Source organism: Theropithecus gelada, chromosome 18 (assembly GCF_003255815.1).
Source record: "Theropithecus gelada isolate Dixy chromosome 18, Tgel_1.0, whole genome shotgun sequence".
Taxonomy (NCBI): Eukaryota; Metazoa; Chordata; class Mammalia; order Primates; family Cercopithecidae; genus Theropithecus; species Theropithecus gelada.
The window spans coordinates 61,736,846-61,759,836 of NC_037686.1; the positions used below are offsets into that span (position 1 = coordinate 61,736,846).

General features: G+C 33.8%; 1 protein-coding gene across 4 annotated transcripts in view; it reads left to right on the plus strand.

The window, feature by feature from the left end:
* The window catches only part of CCDC102B (coiled-coil domain containing 102B), a 342,881-nt gene that overhangs the window by 115,056 nt on the left and 204,834 nt on the right, over positions 1-22,991 (plus strand). For all 4 annotated transcript variants that reach the window (XM_025365511.1, XM_025365512.1, XM_025365513.1 and 1 more), the window contains 3 exons: positions 1,999-2,610; positions 5,036-5,256; positions 13,224-13,332. In XM_025365511.1, coding sequence (XP_025221296.1) covers positions 1,999-2,610; positions 5,036-5,256; positions 13,224-13,332 — 942 coding nt within the window. The remainder of the gene's footprint in view (positions 1-1,998; positions 2,611-5,035; positions 5,257-13,223; positions 13,333-22,991) is intronic.

A 22,991-nucleotide genomic window follows, 5' to 3' on the forward strand; every position in this document is an offset into this window, starting at 1 on the left:
TTAAGTTTAATATCATAAAATATCTTAATAAGATAGCCTTAATATTCATCTTTTAAAATATTATGTAGTCTTTTTTCCCAATGATTAAAGGCTTATTTTGTAAGTTAGTTATAGTAATGAAACCCATTCAGTTGATTAAATAGATAGGTCATAAGGAGGCAATTTATGATCTGTAACTATATAAAAGCAAATGAAAAAAAGTGAGAGGATTAAATGTCATGCACATAAAATATTATATAAGATTATTTACACCAGAAAAGCATATCTGAGAATAAAAATGGGTAATTATTTACAGCCATGGAACTTTATTAATTTACAAATTAAGCTGCATGTTTTGAGCACTTTTTTAAAGCAAAAATTCTACTTACTATATTCTCAATATACCTATATTACAATGTTGAATAAAGAATCGGGTATATGTATTGTTACATATGGTATGCCTTTACAAATTAATTTGTGTTTGGTATTTATATGGAAAGTTGATTTTAATTTCTTTACGAAGCTTTGCATTGGGCAAAGACTGTGTCGTGTTATCTACGCTGTAAAGTTTCCTCATTTCTAAGTGATAGTCACAACTTCATCAGTACTCCTTAGATCACCTTGACCATACCTAATAATCTAACACTGACTTGACACATACTACATACTAAACAAAATTATTGAACAAATACATGTATTTGTTATAATGTAAATTATGTATCTTTAAAACTTAACTGTGCTTCTCTCACCCACCAGACTGTAAAACTTTTGACACACAAGAAACATGTTTTTCATAATATTTTATTTTTGATCTTATCACAATATTAACCACAGTGAGAAATTAATTCATGTATAAGTTAGATGTGCTTTTGCCTGAAAATAACAGAAAACTCAACCATCATAACTTAAATAAATATAGGTTATTCTGCTCAAATAGCAAAGAAATCAGAGGTATGCATTCTACGTTGTCATGCCATAATTCACACCTTAAATCAGGCTCTTATCTTCATGGTTCACCATTTTGAATGTTATGAGAAGGCTGTTATACTCACCTTCTTCCAGAACTATGTCCTTATTCAAACACAAGGAAGGAAGAGGAAAGAGAGTTCCTCATTGTGATGTTCTCATATTTTTCTGGATGGGAAATCTCAGCACACTTCATCTCACATCCCAGCAGCCAGAGTCAGGCCATATGGCTGCCTTGAGACTAGTCAATAGTCAACAGATGAAGGGCATCATGGAAAATGTAGGCTATGATTTAACCTCTGGCATTGAAATAGAGGCTTATTTGCCTATATATCAATAGGTTGTGCATTCTGCCTGAACAAATTGAGGCTTAGCAGGGATAAAGAAAACCATTAAGTAGTTAGTGGACAATAAATATTACAATTTGTATTTTGTAGTGGACAATGTTGCAATAGATATGACCTAAATAGGACTGCATTTGTCAAAATGAATTATTTATGTCATATGCTATCTTCAATTGCATCTTTATATTTTTATTTGTATTTTTTTGGCAAAATTGAATATGAGAATTTTCTATTTCTTAGTGGACAGTTACAAGTGTTTAAATTCCTCTATATTTTTAGTTACACTGGAAAAATATGCAATATTGAAAAAGTGCAGCCGGGCGTGGTGGCTCACACCTGTAATTCCAGCACTTCAGGAGGCTGAGGTGGGTGGATCACGAGGTCAGGAGATCAAGAATATCCTGACCAACATGGTGAAACCCCATCTCTACTAAAATACAACAAAAATTAGCTGGGCGTGGTGGTGTGTGCCTGTAGTCCCAGCTACTCAGGAGGCTGAGGCAAGGGAATTGCTTGAACCCTGGAGGCGGAGGTTGTAGTGAGCCGAGATCATGCTACTGCATGATCAAGACTCTGTCTCCAAAAAAAAAAAAAAAAAAAAAAAGTGGCATTGTTTTCATCAAATTTCAAAAACAAAAAAAAGTAGGTCTTATTCCTGTATTTACAAGGGAAATTTCAGCATGAAATTATGTCCTCTATCTTTTCTCAGGTCTCAAAGATGAATATGAATTTAGATTCCATTCATCGATTAATTGAAGAAACACAGATCTTCCAGATGCAGCAATCATCAATTAAGTCACGTGGTGACATGGTGACACCTGCCTCACCCCCCAGGGATACCTGCTTCCCACTTCATGGGCTACAATCTCATGCTGCTGACAATTTCTGTGCACACTCATGTAACACCAACAAATGGGATATTTGTGAAGAACTTCGCCTGCGGGAGCTTGAAGAAGTCAAGGCCAGAGCTGCTCAGATGGAAAAGACCATGCGGTGGTGGTCAGATTGCACTGCCAACTGGAGAGAAAAATGGAGTAAAGTTCGAGCTGAAAGGAACAGTGCCAGGGAGGAAGGAAGACAACTCAGAATAAAACTAGAGATGGCGATGAAAGAATTGAGTACACTGAAAAAGAAACAGAGTTTGCCACCTCAGAAGGAGGCATTAGAAGCTAAAGACACCCAGGATCTGAAGCTTCCTGGTTTCACAGAAGAAGCCTGTGAACATAGAGACCAATTTCAAGTGAGTTCACAAATGTATGAGTCCATCAGAGAGTGTTTGGTAAAAAGAAAATTTTCTACAAAGGAGGACACAAATAATAAGGTAAGAAAAAAATCCAGAGACTATGTGAATATCTGAAGGTCATAGATAGTGATGGGGAGGAAGAAGGAAGTGACAAATCCAGTGGTGACTATACTAGTCTGCCAGGGCTACCGTAAAAACGTACCATAATCACAGTGGTTTAAGCAACAGAAATTCATTTTCTTATAATTATAGAAGCTAGAAGTACAAGATCAAGGTGCTAGCAGGGTTGGTTTCTTCTGAGGCCTCTCTCCTTGGCTTATAGAAAGCCATTTTCTCCCTGTGTCTTCATATGGTCTTTTCTTTGTACACATGTCTGTGTCTTAAGTTCTTCTTGTAAGGTCACCTAATGAGCCTAATTTAACTAAATCACCTCCTTAAAGGCCCTGTCTCCACCAACAGTCACATTCTATGGTACTGGGGATTAGGACTTTAACAAATAAATTTTGAGGAAACACAAGTTCAGCCCATCCTAGTGATTTTACTAATCTTTATAGAAAAATTTAACTCAGCATTTTTCATCTGAAAAGAAAATATTTGGAGACATTTCTTTCCATTTGCCTTAATTATTTCTAAATTGTAAACAATCCATACAGTAGTTCGAATAGTTCTCAATGTTTGGGACTCAAGCCTCACAATTAACTACTTATAAAATGGGTACTGCAGGCAAATAGGGTACCTTAGGAAATGCTTTATATGGACCACTGATGGAATTTCTTGGTATACTTAGAATCTCAGTTTCTGAGAATTCTGTACAAAACACATGTAACTTTAAAAAGTCTCTCAGTATCACTTATTCATCCATGAACCACCACCCTGTTTTTTCTTTTTCTTTTATTTTAACTTGGTAAATAATATTAACAACCCAAAGAACATACTTTGGGAACTCCTGTTACCTCTTATTATAGTTTCAGTTTATTTTGTTACCTCTTTCTACTTAATTCCTTCTCTAACACACATTAGTTAATATCTTGCACCTCTACCATTGCATTTAGTATTTTAAGCCATTCTATAATGTATATAATTTATGGTAGGTAAAACCTAGATTTAACTATAAATAAAAAAAAATTAAGAAGATTGCAATACAATGATTACTTCTGCTTATTTGGTCTTCTATGTTTTCTTTTTAAAATGTTCAAAGCTGATAACCTAGGCTTTGTGTGTATCTTTTGGAAAATCACATATATTTTCAAAACTCAGCTGTGTTAATGTATGGGTTAGAATAGTGCAATGATGAGGATAAGGGAACATAGCTCACATCAAGTTCTCTAAATCCACAAAGCGTTTTTATTATTACAAGTTACTAGCCTCTGCATTTGAGAAAATGAAGGATTCTCTTCACATGTATCATGATGGAAATTTCTCAATATTTTGGGATTTCTTCTGAAATATCTCCTTAACGTTAATGTCAAGAACAAATCAAACATAATACTTATTTATTAAAAATGTATTTATTTGCAAAATATCCTTCCAGATATTCCTTCTGATGGTAGGAAAATAAATATTACCTGTTGAAGAAGCTTCAATCAGTTTTTTCCTTAAAATTTTGACCAGTATCTTTGCCAACTCTATACCTAAGAAGAAAGATATGTATATGTATCCTCAAACAACACATCTTATTTTATTGTTTGTCAAAATATTATAGTATAGATGATTGCAATGATCATTCTTGAGAGAATTAAGGAATGAATCATACTAGGTAACCTGGCATCCACATACTACTTAAAAAATAAAATAAAAGTGAAGTATCATCGAGATTTTACTTGAACTTGACTATTCATTGAGATTGTATTTGAAATTGTCTTTCATTTTAAACTTATAAACCAGGGCAAATTTAAATTGTAGGCAAATACCAACAGCATGAGCCCTGTGAAGTTTTTGAGTTACACTCTAAGAGTGTCGATGCAGTTGTTGCTCTAGTATTGATGCCCATGTTTATTAAAGTGCCCCATTAAATTCTATTTGAGATGTGACTCATGAATTAAAAAAAGGGGAACTAAAATAAAGCGATAAGCAAGCTTTTTAAAATATTCAAGAGCTTCCTGAAAATTCTATCTTGTCTTTCAAAAATGTTAAAAAATAATTACTTTGAAACTGTAAGTGTCTTATGACAAAAGAAACTTGAAAGAGGAATTCATCAACTCATTAAAAATTATTTACAGCTGTTCAAGTTTGTGCATGATTATTTTTAGCGTGATTAGAAAAAGAGAACAAACAGAGTTAAAGCAGAACTTTTGAGAAATGTATTTTTTTTGTAAAGAGGTAGAACATAGAAAAAAATAAGTTTGAAGAAGAATGCAAGTAAGTGTGACCACACAACGCTTTTAGGGAATGATAATGAAATAAAAATATCAATTTGTTGTTGTATCATAACATGTATTTCTTTATGAAAATGTATTGTCATCACGATTTTTCTCCAAGAGGTTTAAATTTTTTTTTTTTTCAGGAAGAAAGTGTGGTTATTGATTCTCTAAAATTAAGTGAGGAAATGAAACCCAATCTAAATGGTGTTGACTTATTCAACAACGGTGGTTCTGGAAATAGTGAAATGAAAGCTGGGCTGAGACTGAAAGCAATAAATCTGCCTTTGGAAAATGAAGTAAATGAAATTTCAGCTTTGCAGGTGCATTTGGATGAATTCCAAAAAATCTTATGGAAGGAGAGAGAGTAAGTGCTAATCATTGTCTCCCTTAACTAAGTCTAACTTTCAAACCACTTAAAATTGTTAATACTGATAGATTGGTCATTTGATAATGTATTTTATCCATGTTTAGTCATTAAGCTTTAGGATTTAAAGAAATTAGTTTGACATATATTCATATTTTGAATTTTAAAAAGTAGTATATAACTTGTTAGTGCTTTTCATTCTTTTAAGTTGACTTTTATCATGACTATGTTTTTATCATCTCTGGTAGATTCACTTTAATTGTATCTGAATTCTTAAGGTACAAGGTTAAAATATCCAGTGTGTTATTTAATTGTTACAGCATCTTGGACTTGGTAAATAAAAAATGAATAAATATGTTAATACTAATAGCAGAAAAATCACAATTTTGTGAGATATTGATTACAGAAAAAGTTGTCTGATACATGGATCACTAAGGGCATCAGGCTTGTGATTAATTGGCCTGGATCTTCATCTTTGTTCTGACGTATTCCAACTATGTGATGTTGGCTGTTGTCCCTTTGTGAAAATAGCTGCAGTGCTGTTATGTTCCAGTTATCTATTGTCTTGAAACAAACTTTTCCAAACAATTATCATTAAAACGTATCAACAGCAACCACCATGTCTTCTATTCAGAATCTTGAGCATGGCTTGGCATGGACATCGTATCTCTCACTTGTGCCTTCAGTTGCAATGGCTCAAAGGCTGGCCATGCCTGGAAGGCTGGGGGCTGCAGCCTCTCTCACTCATATGTCTGGCCTCAGTTCTCATCTAGGCCTCAGTTGGGACACCTGCACTGGGGCTATTTAAAGGGGTGCTTGGCTTCCTCACAACACCGGGGCTAGGCTGCAAGTGAACATCTTAAGAACACAGAGAGAAGAATGCCATTTGAATGACTCTGCCTCAAAAGTCACGTAGCATCACTTCAGACCCATTATCGGTGGTGGGAATCTCAAAGGCTGACTCAGATCAAAGAGAGAGAAGCACTTTCAACGGAAGGAGTGTCAAAACAATTGTATAATAAGGGCGTGTGGGATGCAGTCATTGTGGCAACGGTCTTTGCAAAATACAGTCTGTCATAGCCTTTCTCAGTGAATTCTCATAAAGATCAAGAACAAATAACATCTGGGAAAGAGGATAGTAATATGAAATATTCAATATGGATTTTTGTTTCTTTGCAATCAGTTTACAATTTTATTAGCACAATGTGGAATATCTAATATATAAATGTGGTTCCAAAATCTAAAAATAATTACTTTTATCTCTTAGTTATAAAAGCCTTAATGGGCACAGCCAGAAAAGCAAGAAGGATATGTATGCATATATACACACAATGTATTATATAAGCATATGTTATATAACAGTTTTAATTTTCCTGGTTTGAATGGACTGAAATCGGGATAAATATGCATACTAGCCATTCACAGATACAGTAAGTTCTTTACCACTTATTTTCTGCCAGAAGTTTCTCATTAGTTCCTCTGAAATTTACTAGTGCCACCGATTCTCTTTTTCAGACTCTTCATCTGTCTTTCGCTAGATTAATAGATTGTGATCATGCAAGCATTTATGTACAGAATAAATACTTATTACTCTACCAAGTGTAAATTCCTAGTAGAGGCAACCAACATCAGTAGAAAAAAGAATAAAATTGAATTTAATTTTTAGGCTTGTACATATACTGACAATTTTATCTAGACCTATACATTTCAGTCACATTCTAATCTCTTTGCTTTTACTTCTTGAAGGATTTAACTTTTGGTAATTATAGACTTCTCTCCAGCACTCATACGATATTACTTCCCTGATGCAGTCTAATGGGAGCAGTGCAGAGCTGTGCTTTTCTTGATGTAAACTTTCCTATTCTAAAGTGTCAGTTTTAAAAATATGCATGTTCTGTCTTAACACGCTTATCCATGTACATATACACAACATGTATTTTTTACTTTCTTGGAATACATGAACAATTCTCAGAGTAAGTACATTCTCCAGTTCTCAATGACTTCAGTCTATAATTCATAGACAGGTCAAAGAATAAGAGAAAAAAGGAGGCTTTCCATGGCCTTGTCTTCCTACTCTCCTCTTTTAAGAAACAATCCCACGGACTTGATGAGTCATGGTTCCTGTGTCCATGAATCAACATTTGCATGCAATCCGCATGAGGCAATCACAGTCTTTTTTGCTATCACAAGAGAACATTTTCCAAGAATATAGGATATGCTATTACTTATAAATCCATCTAATCTTTTAAATTCTTCTTCCTGGAATATCAGTGAGTGGGTGGCTTGAATTGAGATGTGAATGTATTTTTTTCTGCATTCCCATCTAGTGGGAAAATTCTCTTCTTAACTAGTGCACAGAAATCAGCTCAGAAAACTCAGGGACTCATTTTTTCCATTGTCCTTGACTAGAACCTCTTCATCAAATAGAAGAAACTTTATTGTTTTATTTGCACTCTGAGTACTGTTCAGTTTTATGAATAATTCTCCAGCATTAAAAGTTTCTCATATACTGAGAATTTATATATTTCTGATGACTTTCATAAAGACTTCCCAGGTAGAAAATTTAGAGGAAGGCCAGGAAAGCTGATCCTCTTAGAGAGCTATGTGTACCTAAAAATTTAGGAAGCTGAGGTTGGCAATACCAAATCTCAAGTAACAGAGACTGAGATAAAATATTTTGAACTGTTCTAACATTCAGAATCAGTTTTGAAATTTCACTGCAGAGACCTCCTTTATCACTTATAAAATGTTTGTTCTGTGTCCTTGAAGCTGAGCTTCAGTCCTCCTTTTCCATTTCGTCTTTTTTTTTCTTTTCTTTTTGAGACAGTCTCGCTCTGTTGCCCAGGCTAGAGTGCAGTGGTGCAATCTCGGTTCACTGCAACCTCAGCCTCTTGGGCTCAAGCCATCCTCCCACCTCAGCCTCCCGAGTAGCTGGAATTACAGCCTGTGCCACCACGCCTGGCTAATTTTTTTTTTTTTGGTATTTTTAGTAGAGACAGGGTTTTGCCATATTGCCCGGGCTGGTCTGGAACCCCTGGCCTCAAGTGATCTACCCTCCTTGGCTTCCCAAAGCGCTGGGTTTACAGGTGTGAGCCACTGTGCCCAGCCCATTTTATCTTCTTAATTTATTTTATATATAAGAAAAGTAGTATGCTTCAATTATTTTGTTTTGCTTCATTAAATGTTCAACTTTTTTTCATAATGAGATTTAAAATCTAGGTGAGAAGTTTCAGCAAATTAAAAATGCTTCAAAGGTTATTATTTTTGGTCTGTGTATGAAACAGACAGATTTCTACTTTACATATATATATATATAAAGCATATATATATTCCTCAATTAATGAATACATTGACATGCAAATCTAGTTAATACTGTTTAATGTAAAATTTGTAAGTATTAGAAAGTCAAGCTTATTTTGTTTCTTTATTGTCACTCATGGAATATTCAATAGATCTTTACCATCTTTTGACTCTCCAGTGTCTATTTTGTGTTTCGGCAATTTGCTACTAAATGAAACAGAGTCTACACCTGTGCATAGATTATAAAAATACCAGTAAGTCTCTACCACGGTTTCCTTTGTAATGAGGGTACAGACACTTGACTTGGGAATAGTGTATCAGAGGTGGCCGCCTAGAGTTTTAAGCCAAGCCAGTACCCCAAGGCAGTAGACAGCATCTAGAATCCATGCCTGAGGGGGAAGCAGCAGCAGTAAAGAAACTCGTTTCCGGAGGCAGCGGTGGCCTCTGGTGCCTAGTGACACCACCCACTGTCCCATATTGGTGATCTTGAGGTCCCGCTGTGATGTCTGTACCTTAATGGTGGCCGAAATAGTGTGCTTACAGGAAGATTTCGATGGCTTTCTCATCAGTGTTCCTGGCTGCATGTATTCCCCAGAAATTTTTTGAGCTACAATATCCTTTTCCACTCACATTAGCTAATTTGAATATGTTTGTTTGCCAGACACATAATACCAGGACAGTGTACAGGCAACAGACAGAGGAGGTTACAGGCAGTGGGGTCTTCATGGGACCAGTTTTGTGGCATGAGAGTGGGTCTTCGTCCCTGTCTGCTTCATCTGCAAACCTTGTTCTATGATTCTCCTGGAGATCTGAGCTTAACAATATTCTTTAAATACTTATCTTTTCTAATTAAATTAATTGTATATGACTTGGCTGTTTGCAACAGCTGAGTGCTAACATCCAGTGCTGAAAGATGTAATTATGAATAGTAGGAAGTGCAATTGCAAAATGACATATATGTTGCTTAAAGTATATTTGTAAAAACTTGTATTGTTAACAGTTTAATACTATCGCTAAATTTTGAACTGTTATAAAAATGAATATCTGCATGTTATTATAAGATATCATTTGATTTGGTAGAACATTTTTATATTAATACACCCTTTCAGAAAATAACGATTCAATTTTTTCCAGTGAAATTTCCCACAGTTCAACAATGATTAATATTTATACCTAGATATTAATTTTTAGGACCTTTCATCCCTGAGAAATATTTGAGTAATATTTAAATTTAAATTTTATTTCCAATTATTGTGGAATTGTGACAGTAAACAAAGCATCAAAAAATGCATGGAAATATAATCACAACTTTTCATAAAAATAATTTTGGTTCATATTTTATATTTAGATTCTACAAATTTTATATATTTTAGCAATATGATTTTTTTAAAGTTTATATCATCATATTAAAGATACTACATTTTTGCTAAACTTTGCCTTTTTAATTTCATTCTCATGAAGAATGTGTACATAAAATATGCAACATTTTAGAGTAAATATTAAGTGTTTGCCTTCTTGTAGCTCAAATGCTCTGACAATAATATACATCTCAATTATAAATTTAACTATATTATTCATCAACTTTGAAAATCTCTCTGAAACACAGAATAAAATGATTAGGCTAGAAAATTAAGGACTTATAGAGTGCCCTCTGCTGCATAAATTTAGACACGCAATGTCCTTAATGCTGGCACAGAGACACAAAAGTTTATGATGGGGCTATCTAAATACTAAAACAATTTAAGTATCCCATTGTCATTAAATAATTTTTTATGAATTCCTTTTTTTCTCACTCCCCTAACCAAATTGTAACCTTTTTCATAATAAAAATGCATAATTTTCCTTTAGGAAACAAATACATATCAGATATTTTCTTTATGATGTATACTTGAGGTAAATATTACTTTCTTCGAAAATTTTTGAATTTATTTTGAGTTTCTAAATTATCATTTGATTCATTAAAGTATAACATCAAAAGCAGACATTTGACTTCACAACATGTATGATTTTAACTCTAGGTAATTTTCAAGTATGTTTCCATTATTCTATTATAAATAAAATAATTCTCAAAATTAATTTTAAGGAGAAACATAAATATATGCTTCATTACACAAATACAGTTAATTAAAATCTTTTATAAAATTATTTTATTAATTTAACATATGCCATTTGCTTTTCAAGTTTTTCAGTTACCGACAAGACATTCCCACGTCCTACTCAAGAAAATCTAAAAAATTAAAATTATAAATATGGTGATTCTTATCTTAAACATTCCAATGAAGTTACAAACTTAGTACAATTTTATTATAATTTTCAATATAAATTCACAGGTCTAAGTCAATATTCAATATCTTTTAAATATTCTAATTTATCACCCAAAACTTAAAATGCACTCAAATGTTAGATATGCAATATAGTTCATCTTACAATGATTTGTACACATAATTTCTAAATCTAACACAAAATACTAATACTGATTTGTTTATTATTTCTATATTTAATTCTTTTCCTCTCGTCATCTCACACACAACTACTGAAACACAAATTATATCATAATAAGCAACTTGGGTGTCCGCAGCTGGCTAGGTTTACTTTTCTATCTGAAATTGTGACTGCTGTGGTTAATCTGGATTATAAACATTCATATTCAGTGTTCGTAAGACCTAAACTTTCAAGTTGAATCTTTTTGTTTGTTAATTTTGTTTAATATATTTGCTATGTTAATAAGGGATTCCGGATCAGAGTACTGTAAGTGGTGCTTTGCACCATTTTTTTTTTTGCAACCTGTCTCTTTTGAGGTTAAGCTAAGCTCTAACTAATTCTTTTATATCCTCTTTCAATTTTATGGCTTGATTTATGTAAATATAATTATATAACTTTTTAATAGACTGCTTCTCCATTTGATTGGAGTAAACTAATGTATTTACAGCCTGACACTACTTTGAATTATCATAGTATTGTTACCAAGAAGAATCATATTTCTTATTAATATGTAAATAACATTCAATTTTGATTCTGCCTGCGTCTTCTAGCTCTGTGAATATGTTCCTAAGATCTTTCTAGTCACATTTAATATCACTGAACTAGAGCTGTATATTAGTTAATTATGAATACAATAACTATGTGACTAACAATCACAAAATCTCAGTGTCATATAACAATCAAAGTGTATTTACCTGGTGCTCAAACATACAAGTTCTTTTCAAACTTTTGTTTCTGTGGTCTCTGCTAATATCTCATTGTCAAATCCTAGAATTGAGGAATGAGGAAAACAACTCTGTCTGTGGAAATGGAGGAAAATCAATGAGTATTTTTTTTTTTTTTTTTTTTGAGACGGAGTCTCGCTCTGTAGCCCAGGCGGGAGTGCAGGGGCCGGACCTCGGCTCACTGCAAGCTCCGCCTCCCGGGTTCCCGCCATTCTCCTGCCTCAGCCTCCCGGGTAGATGGGACTACAGGCGCCGCCACCATGCCCGGCTAGTTTTTTGTTTGTTTGTTTGTTTGTTTGGTTTTTGGTAATTTTTTAGTAGAGACGGGGTTTCACCGTGTTTGCCAGGAGGGTCTCGATCTCCTGACCTCGTGATCCGCGAGTATTTCTGAATAGTAATCAAATCTACCCTACAGATAAGAACAGGCCAGCTTCAAAGGTCAATATGTGTTCATTACAACCAGAAATAAAACAATTATCAATGACTCTAACAGACATTGTGGGCCAAAAAAAAAAAAGAAAGAAACAAAAATCCAGTGGTTGGTGTATTAAAGGACAAAATTTTTTATTTCTTTTTTCTTTTTTTTTTGAAGCCGAGTCTCGCTCTGTCCCCCAGGCTGGAGTGAGTGGCGCGATCTCGGCTCACTGCAAGCTCCGCCTCCCGGGTTCCCGCCATTCTCCTGCCTCAGCCTCCCGAGTAGCTGGGACCACCGGCGCCGCCACCACGCCCGGCTAATTTTTTGTAGAGACGGGGTTTCACCGTGTTCGCCAGGATGGTCTCATCTCCTGACCTCGTGATCCGCCCTCCTCGGCCTTCCAAAGTGCTGGGATTATAGGCGTGAGCCACCGTGCCCGGCCTAAAGGACTAAATTTTAATCCTAGTTCTGTTGCTAGTTCTACAAATAGAGAAATTAATTTCAGTTATTTAGAATAATTTAAATAAGGATCCCAGTGAAATTTCTTTTTTACAACCAAATTTGAAATACTTAAAATTATTTTTAGATCCCCAATAAATGACTATTTTTTAAGATTGTTAGGTGGCCTGTTGGAATTCTGTGTCATTTCAAATGATTTTTTTCATTCACATACAGCCGCAATATGAAGATGGATAGAATACCATGTTAAAATTAGAAACATGTATATCCTCCTATGTAAGAAAATATTATGAGTGAGAGGAATTGAGAGGCATGCATGAAATACATGGAAGAAATCAAGCAGAATGTTAATACTGGCAAAGCCAAATTAAATATACGTAATCTACTGTAAAGTTCATTGTCAGAATAATAAACTAAAAAAATTTTATTCAATATTTATAATTTTTAATAAGTTGCAAAATGTTTTCTCTCATTATGATAGATACAGATATCAAAAATTAGGAAAATGGCTATAAAATTGAATGCATCCTTGAAATTATTTTACAATTGAAGCTGACTTTTTTTCTTTTAATTTTAAAATTATTTAGAATGCGCACAGCTTTGGAAAAAGAAATAGAGAGGCTGGAGTCGGCTTTGTCTCTATGGAAGTGGAAGTATGAAGAACTGAAAGAATCAAAGCCAGAACATGTGAAAGAGGTATGAGGGAATATGAGGTAAAGGAAGAAATGAAGCCTAGCTTTTTCTCTCTTTGGATATGTAAACAAGTGGGCAGAAAGGCACAACAGACAAGAGGAAGGGAGGTTAAATACTGGAATTTCCTCTACAAGAGCAATATTTGAAATCACTTGTCAATAGTGAGCTTAGTCAAATTCAGACTATATATATGACATCTTGTTTGTATTTATACATTTGTGGCAGTTTTATATTGGTAATTATTTATTTTCAAAAATCTCATTGCATATATTTATGATATAAAAATGATATTTTGTTATACATTTTGGTAGTTAAATGGTTAATGATTAGCTACATGACACAATTAATTATCCATTCTAGGCACATTAGAGCAGATGGTTAAAGATATCCTCTGATAGCACACCATCTATCATAAATGACTTTATCTTACTCTTTCATGAAGCAGTCTGATAATATCAATTTATCTCAGGCGTATTGAGGTTCTTTTCATATCAACATTGTAGTTATTTGGGATCAGCCACTTGCCAGAATACTTTTCTTTTGCATTTTCATCAATAAAATGCCATCATGAACCTTTCCCATTTTGATGATTTATTACTGTTTATTATTTAAGTAATATTAATTGTACATGTTTTGTGTCCTAAAGCATGGTATTACATAAGTGTGTGGGAAAGAATAATAAGTAAAGAAAAGAAAAATAATGGGCAAAATAATGACTATTTCACGAGTTAACATTTAGTGGATGTGTGTGCAGTATAAATACACGTATACATGTATGCACAAACATATACATGGATATATGGATTCATAGTATTTACATGCACAGGAACCTCTCTCTGGGTATGACATTCAAAATGCATTGATGTATACTGGAAGAATAGTTCATGACACAAGAACACATTATGTTTAGAATATGTGTTTATGTGCTCTATAATATAATGGGTTCTAATTTTGACTGAAAAAGCTAATATTTAAGATGCAATTAGTGGAAAATTTGTTTAAAAAAAGAATGCATTTACTACCTCTTGCCACTAGTGTGCAGTACAGACTTGATAATCTTAGTTTCGTAAGCCTTTATTTGAGTAACATTTACGTAGCAAATATACTGAAAAAGTCAAGTTTTTGAGTTGGTTTAAAAAGCAATATGTATATTTGAAACTGTTTAATGTTTTCTGTTCAAATATGATTTTTGGTAGCAAAGTAAGTGAGAGGAGAAAAAATAAAAGTGTGATGTTATACAGTGTAAGGTGGATCTGTATTTGATGATCCTGCAGAAGTATTTATTAATACATATATGATGCTTTTGATAGATAAAATGCTGATAGGGTTTCAGAACAAGGGAAACCTCAAAATTGTGAAACAGTTGTCTAAGTGCATATGTCAGTTAAATGAACCACAAAGTTGAATAATGAACTCAATGAATGTAAAATTTTGTGGACATTGAAAGTTTATAAATATAAAGATCAAACACTGTTTGAATTATTCATATGGAAAAAATTTTTAAATATGTCCTTTCATTCCTAACAAACATTTCTGATGTTCTTAGGATTTTCTTTTTGAAGAAATGTGTTACATACACATGTTTAAATTATTTTTATAAAGTAAGGTTAGATTTTTAAAAATGATTAAAAACTAAACAAACAAGACTACTTAGAATGAGTTTAATTATTTATATATTCTTTGTTTAATCATTTCTTGTAATGGGTTATAACACACAAGAATTTTAGGCTACATTTAAAAATACTATTGTAGCACAAGTATAAGCGTAAAATATTCAGTCTCCATACAGTTGATTGACAATCAGAAGGTGTGTCATGATTCGTTCTTTAAAATTTCATGTAAGTTATTCTTTCTTACTCCCTTTTTCCTCAAAAATTCTGATAATGACCTTTGCATTTATCATAGCTCATCATCTCTATGAAGGTTTGAATACAAGTGTAATTTCTGTTGTAGATGCCAAAAATGTTAAAAGCAAATACATGCCTGTCTAAGAACTGGTGATGGAAAGATTAGCAATTGTTAAAGTTGGAAACAGATGTGCTTAATAGACCTAGATTTGTAAAAATGCATTTGAAAGTCTGGTGTGCTTTTAGAGGGAAATCATTCTTCAATTATTGACATATAGAGAAGAGAAAAGATAAGAATTTAATTGCAAAATCTAAGTGTTTAAAATACAACCAAAATAATATATAGTAGAGGTAATTATATCCAAAATGCTGTTTCCATGCTGAATTTAATACTTATTCAGCTTTTCCTTTGCAAGCCTGTCTATATTGATTCAGAATTAGATTATGAATTCTGAGTGTGTGAAAAGGATCATTTATATGAAATTTCGTGGTCTAGAGGATCAAACATTCATGTAAGTTACATTGAATACTCATAATTCTGGTTCCTCATTTTAACAATCAGTGACTCTGATTCTTTCCATAATGGAAGAGATTCTCTGCCATATGTGAGAATACTTGCTAATATTTAAAAATTAGTCTCAAGGTAACAAAAATTTAAAAAGTAACTTTTAATTCTCTTTGAAAATTGTGAGCATTTGCTTGGGAGGTTCTAATATGTTTTCTTAATAAGTCATCTTTTTGTGATCATAATGTGCCTAGCAGCTTATAATTTATAATATTCCCTCAAAAATATGTATGAATACTTATAGAGACACAGGCATTGTTGGGCCCCTTTATGTCTTACATTGAAGCCTTATTTTAAACACCTCAAAATACCTTTCTGATTTGGGAGAAAATAGAAAATTAGAATTACGAAGTTGTATGTAGCTAAAATTCTACACTCACACCTTACCTTTTTAAAACATGTGGCATATGGGAGCTATTCTGCATACATCAAGGCAGGGTCATTGAAGACAGTTATTAGAAATAGGTGTATGGTGGAATATTAGTGCACTTCTGAGCTCAATGCTAATTTTGAAACATTGACTCTTATTGCTATTCCTGTGGCTTAAATAAATTATTCCACTGAAGTGGCTATACAAATTAATGTATCTTATGAATTCTGCCTCCAAACTGTATCTCACATCATTCTTTCCATCCCTGCTACTTCTCCAGACAGGGCCATTATCATCTCCTTGTTTTTTCCTTCCAGGTCTATTTACCAACACTGTTGACCTATTTACATTCATTTTACACCCACTAAGCAGCATGATATTTCTAAGAAATTACATCGGATTGTATTAGCCCATTGTTGGAAACACTTCAGTGGATTATCTGTTACTTAGTAGATAGCTGCCTTCCAAGTAATTCAGCAGTTCAAGGAAGTTCACATTCACCTGCTGAAACCATCACAGGCTGATTGTTCAGTGGATGCCCACTGACACTACTCTTTCCTACCCTAACTGCTGTAACAAGCAATACGCTAAATCCCAGTGACACCCAATAGGTGATTACTGTTGACTCACATACAGCCCTATCTGTGTTTGGAGGGCAGCTTTCTCCATCTATCCAGTGACTCTGCTGTCCTTCAGGTTCTCAGAGGTTCACTCAGTTGGACACTAGTCCATCTGATCAGAGATTAGAAAAAAGAGAGAAGGGAAGATTATGCAAGGATAATTTATATGGGCCAGGCTTGGGAGTAGCATGCATTATTTCCACTTATAATTCACAGATGAGTACTCATTTGTAAAGCAATACCTCATTGCAAGGCATGTTGAGCAATGCGTTTAAGCTGTATACCCCCAAAGAAAAAGAAAATGGATTTGGTAAGCATCTAACTAGTTTCTGCAGCAAGAGTCGATACGTTACATGGTATAGTCATACTGACTAATGTCATATCTTATTAATAAATGCATTAATTAAGATACACTTTCATTAGTGTTGATAAATACATTTTGAGGACTTTGGCTTATATTTAAGGGAGAGTGGGCCTTCTAATCCAAATCTCTCATATTGAGAGTTTGGCTTACCTCTGGAGAGCTGGGAAGTGGAAGGCTTTTGTTTCTCCCCCCATGGAACTTGCCCTATGTCCTTGAGAAAGACTGAAGAGTGAGTGCTTCTCAAGGTGTATATTTCCCAAAGAAATGGGGAGAGAGGAAGGATAAGAGCTACCTGTAATGAGTTTCCTCTTTTACACTCACCAACCAGCCAATTCCCTCTTCCTTCTGGGTGGTTGGAGGGAAAGATACTTGGTTGGAGTCTGAAGAGTGTTGTGAGGGCAGCTGGCCATCCACAGGGATGGGTGTTTTGAATGGAGAAGGTTTTCTCCTTGTACCATTCATCATGGCCTACATGGCTTCATTTCTGCAACACCTCTTTTGTCCTTTCTTTGTCATTTCCCCCTGCCCATGCTTACCTCTTGCTACCCTGGCTTTCACTCATCTAATCAAAGGAACCAAACTTCTTCCTGCTCAATGGCTGGGTCCATGCTGTTTTCCTTGTTGAAAATATCACACACCTCACACCTCTTTCCCCTCCTATGCCAGCCACACCTTGTGATTAACCTCAGTTTGTACATCACTTCATTTAAAAAAGTCTCTGTCCAAAGTATGTTTCCTTTCCTATTTTTTTTTCAAAGCAACAAGTAATATTTTAAAAGACTTTATCAAACTGTGTGGTTATTTTTTTATGTTTACTGTTGCCTTCCCCATTGAACTGTCAGCTTCATGAGGATATAGATCATGTCTGCTTATTCACCTCTCCATACTCAATGATGAATAAATGTGCTTAATATTTGTGATGAATAGTAAATGAATGAAGTACTGTACTAACACTTTTCTTAATAGCTATAAATGCTTACATTTCTAAACAGAGGCTATGGGATAGTGTAAGGTGAGTAGTTGACTTCCTGGACTTGTCTTTTATTAGTAGATGAGTCCACCGCCCTCCATCCCTAAGGATTTTAGATTTTCCAGGGTACTGAAATGAAGTCTTATCCATCATGAAAATCTGTTCAGCTTGTTCTCTACATGACATAAATCAGCTTATCAGGCCAAAGAGTGAGGCAGATAAAACACCATGGTAGAATTCTGCAAATGAATATAAAAATGAAGCATGTGGGATACCACTTTGCTGATATAAGTACCTTCAAAACCTTTTAAACAAACATAATTAAGAATAATATAAGCACTGAATTACATAAGTCGGAATTAATTAAACTACTGGGGATAATTTATAGGCATTGTCAAGGTAACTCTCAGGACCCTGAGATGACTTACTTAACTCTAAGTCTATTATAAGAATTATGAAATAAATTTAGGCTTTTCAGAATCTACTTGTAGTAACATCAAATGATGAAGAAAAAAGAGAGGTTAAGTTAAGCAATATCATTTTAAAGTTTAAAACACAATGAAAAGGAAACAACTCATATTTAATTAGTCTAGACAGTTAATAGGTTGAGGATAATGATAAAAGTAGACTAAAAATATATAAAGAATGAGGTCTCTAAGTGAGTTACACAGGTAATTACCTCACACAATGGCAATGTTTTATACCATGGGGAGCATTTGGTCTATGGAATATCTTTATTTTATATTTCAGATGATGGGATGGTTTCCAGAGACTAATGTTCATAAATCCAAAGCTTCTGTTTTATTTTCTCTTATCAGAAGTCTTTACAGACACATTCAATTAAGACAATTCCATAAAGATCCTCCTCTTATTAAATAGCATTAGTCATTTTACCTAGGAGACCAGTTTTTGTGTTGAAAGGGAGATCGGACCAGGTCTCCTGCCTTCTTTTCTTCTCCCAGAAGGTATGGCCACTTTCCTCTCCCCCACCATGTACAGACATCAAAGGTATTGATTGTATACAAAGGAATGAAAAATCAGACTGAAAACAAAGGTATATTCTCCCATTTTAAAAAAATCCTTTCTCTGTTATAAACATATGTGAAATGATAAATTTAAAACTGTCCATTCTTTTCATATACATTATATGTCACTTTTTACTGTAAAAACATCCCCTTTTATTTTATTTATTTATTTACCTGCTTTTTTTATGAGACAGGTTCTCGTTATATTACCCAGGCTGGATTGCAGTGGCATAATCATAGCTCGCTGTAACCTAGGACTCCTGGGCTCAAGCAAACCTCCTGCTTTGGCCTTCCACAGTGCTGGGATTTCAGGTGTGAGTCACAGTGCCTGGCCTTTTTTCTCAAGTATATAATTTAAGCGCAAGGAATCTAAGGTCAGGATTTGATAATTTGTTAGAGTTTGGCATGTTTATATACAGTGAGATAAAATTGATTATATGGGGAATATGGTTGAAAAATGGAGAGTATTCTTTTTCCTTGTTAGAACATTGGAATTAAATATGGTATAAATTATGATGCACTTCTATGATTCTGCCAGTTTTAACTATCTTAAGTTAAAGGGTAGCTTATTATGTTTAATTGATGTTAACATTAGTATTTCATAACCACACAAATTCTTTGAAGAATAATAATCAACTTCCAAAAGATATGTGTACAAACTCACCAATAAAAATTACAAATATTTTGTATAAGACATATGAAATCTGAAATTTTAAAAATTCTATGTGTATAGTTCACTAGTGTATCCTGAATAATAATATTTAGGCACTAAATGGCATAAACACAGTCATGAAAATGAGCCATGCATCAATGAACAGAGAAATTTTGATTCCTTTGGATGAGACAAGAGAATGGTAAAAACATTCAGGGAATTGAAATAAAACAAAACAAACAGCAACCCAAAACAGGAAAGAAAAAAAAAGACACAAAAAAATCCCATGAAGCCACCACCTTTTTGATCGAATGTGGGCTACTGGAATATTAACATTCATATCAAATCAACATTCCAGCCAACAGATTTTCTTAAGATGCAAGTATCATGTTTCTGGTTTTCAGCCACTTCTTAGTTAATCATTATATCTTGCTGAACTAAATTCTTGCTTTAGAAAATTTCATGGACTACTGGTCACCCTCCAGAGAACAGCACTTGAATGAGGCAGCACCAGGATTGTATCCAGGATAGCAGGTCAAAGTATCACAAGTGCTACTTGTGAAATGAACTTGGTTTAGCTGCTCTAATGAGAAGGGACTATGGACTTGGAGAAGACTCACAGCATCACCATCACCTCTCCCGGGTTGTGAGTGTCCTAATTAGTAGCTATAGATTTAATGAGAGTTAAGAAATCATAAGGCAGTTTTAGCTATTATTTTTCCAGAGATCATCTGGGAGATTGGAAGACATACAATGTCATCCTTGAACTGAAGGTATTCTTTGAAATGCGTTTTAGAATGTGTAATTGTCACATGAGGCAATACTTCTTTGTAATGTAGTTCTGAAGTTATGATCAAAGCTAGAGGAAGATATAATTCTTTATCTATATTAAAACATCTAATGTGTACAAAATGAAGTTCTCATGGAATCTCATAAGGTTTCTCACATGGATAATCTGAATGTTATTTAAAACAGTTAAAAATTTTTTAATGCAGTTGTACTGAATTAACAGAATCCATTAGATTCAACTGAGAAGTTCTTTGTTGTTTTAAATACATTTTTGGGGATTTTTTTTCTAACTGATTAGAGATGCTTCTCTGATTTCTTTGCTTTGGAGAAGCTAATTATTTTTACATATACATTGAGACCCGCTGCTTTGAGATATCAGATTGCAAAGCTAGAGGATATTATGGAGATCCCAAAGACCAACTATGACTGTTAATTTTATGTGACAACTTGACTAGGCCATGTGATTGACATTTGAATCCATAGGTTGAGTAAAGTTGATTGTCCTCCCCAGGGCAAGTGGCACCCATCCAATCAGTCAAAGGTCCAAACAGAACAGAGCCTGAGCCTCCATATGTAAGAGGGAACTCCTCCTGCCTGATTGCCTTTGAGCTTGGACATTGTTAATTTTTTATTTTTTTCTGACTTCAGATTGTAATTACACCATCAACTCTCCTGAGTCCCCAGTTTGCCAGTTGCAGATCTTAGATCTGTGAGTACTTATAATCTCTTAACATACAATTACCGATATAATATCTCTAAATATATATAAATGTGTTTATATGTCCATACATGAACACACGCGCACACACACACACATGCACGCACACACACATCCTATTGGCTTTGTTTCTCTGCAGAAGCTTGACTCATGCAATGATCTTACTGAAAGAGCCACAACTTCACCTAAGTGTACTTGCTGCAATGCCCGCTTCTTCCCACTCATTTTTTTCTTCTTTGACTAGGTTTATTATTGGCAGTGAAAGAGCTATATGTGCTTCTAGTTTGTAATTTCAAATTTGAAATGAAATAGTCATCCCTTGGTATCTGTGGGGGATTGTTTCCAGGATCTTCTGCAGATACGAAAATCCATAGATGTTCAAGTCCCTTACATAAAATGGCATAGTATTTTCATATGACCTATGCACAGCCTCTCATATACTTACATCGTATCTAGATTACTTATAATTCTTAATACACCATTTTCTAGGTTACTTATAATTCCTACACAACATTTCATGCATATGGAGTCAACATAGCATTCTGGCACCTGGCAAATTCAAGTTTTGCTTTTCAGAACTCTATAGAATTTTTTTTTCTGAATATTTTGGATATTAGATAGATTGAATCCATGGATGCAAAACTCATGGATATGGAAGTATATACTTTATTTAACTTACTATTTATATTGATTACTAGGTTGACTTAAAATAATTTTTATATGTATTGTTGAAAAGATATTATGCTAGCATAACAATACTTGATATTTGGTTGATTTATTTTTAATTTTGTTTTTGAACGAAACCATTTTTGGTTTTACAAAGGAGAAGAGGTACAATTCCTCCTCGGTAGGTTCACAGTGAAACTAAAACAGTTTGAGTTTCAGGTCCCCTTTCTCATCCAGACCTCTAGTATGACTATGACAGAAGTCCTAGCAGGATGTAAATATGATCACATGTGTTTTTGTGCAATTTTCATAAGATAATTGAGACACACATGTTAATATCTGTGTCTGTTTCCACTCTGACTTCTCACCCAATTTTCTTGCTTTCTTCTCTGATTGACATCAATGAGCTGCGGAAATATTTGTGATCTTTCCAAGTTGATGTTGAGTTGAGACTACATACAGTTTGTAGATAGTGAAATATATTTTTTATTTGTTTCTGATATATATTTAGTCAATATGAAAGTTCTCCCATTTCTAAAATGTACTTGATAATGCACCATACTTTTAAATGAAAATTACATAAAATATACTTTTTAAAGAATACCTACATTTGGGGGATAGAAACTTCAAAGAGTGAATATTCCAAATAAGAAATGGACCTTTGTGTTACATTGTGAGCTTACTTCTCTCAATTTCATTCTCAAAAAATGATCAACTTTTGGAAAAAGTCTGGAAAAAAGACTAAATGCTATCTATGAAAAATGGTATTACTATATCACTCTCGTACTAAAAGTTGATTAGAGTATATAAAGCCAAAAAGCTAGGAAAAAGTATAAAGCCAAAAAGCTAGGAAAAAGTATTAGTCATTTTAAAATTATTACTAGAACTTTTATTATGTTTTCTAGATTTTATTATGTTTTCTGTGATTTCTTAATGGTATTTGTGAGTTTTCTAAAATTTGCAAATTGTTTTCTCATTTCAAATATTTACTTTTATTCCCAATTTTTCTTTATCCCCAAATTGTAAAAAAAAAAGAAAAAAATCTGACTCGATGAAACCGTATTTTATGGTCGTCT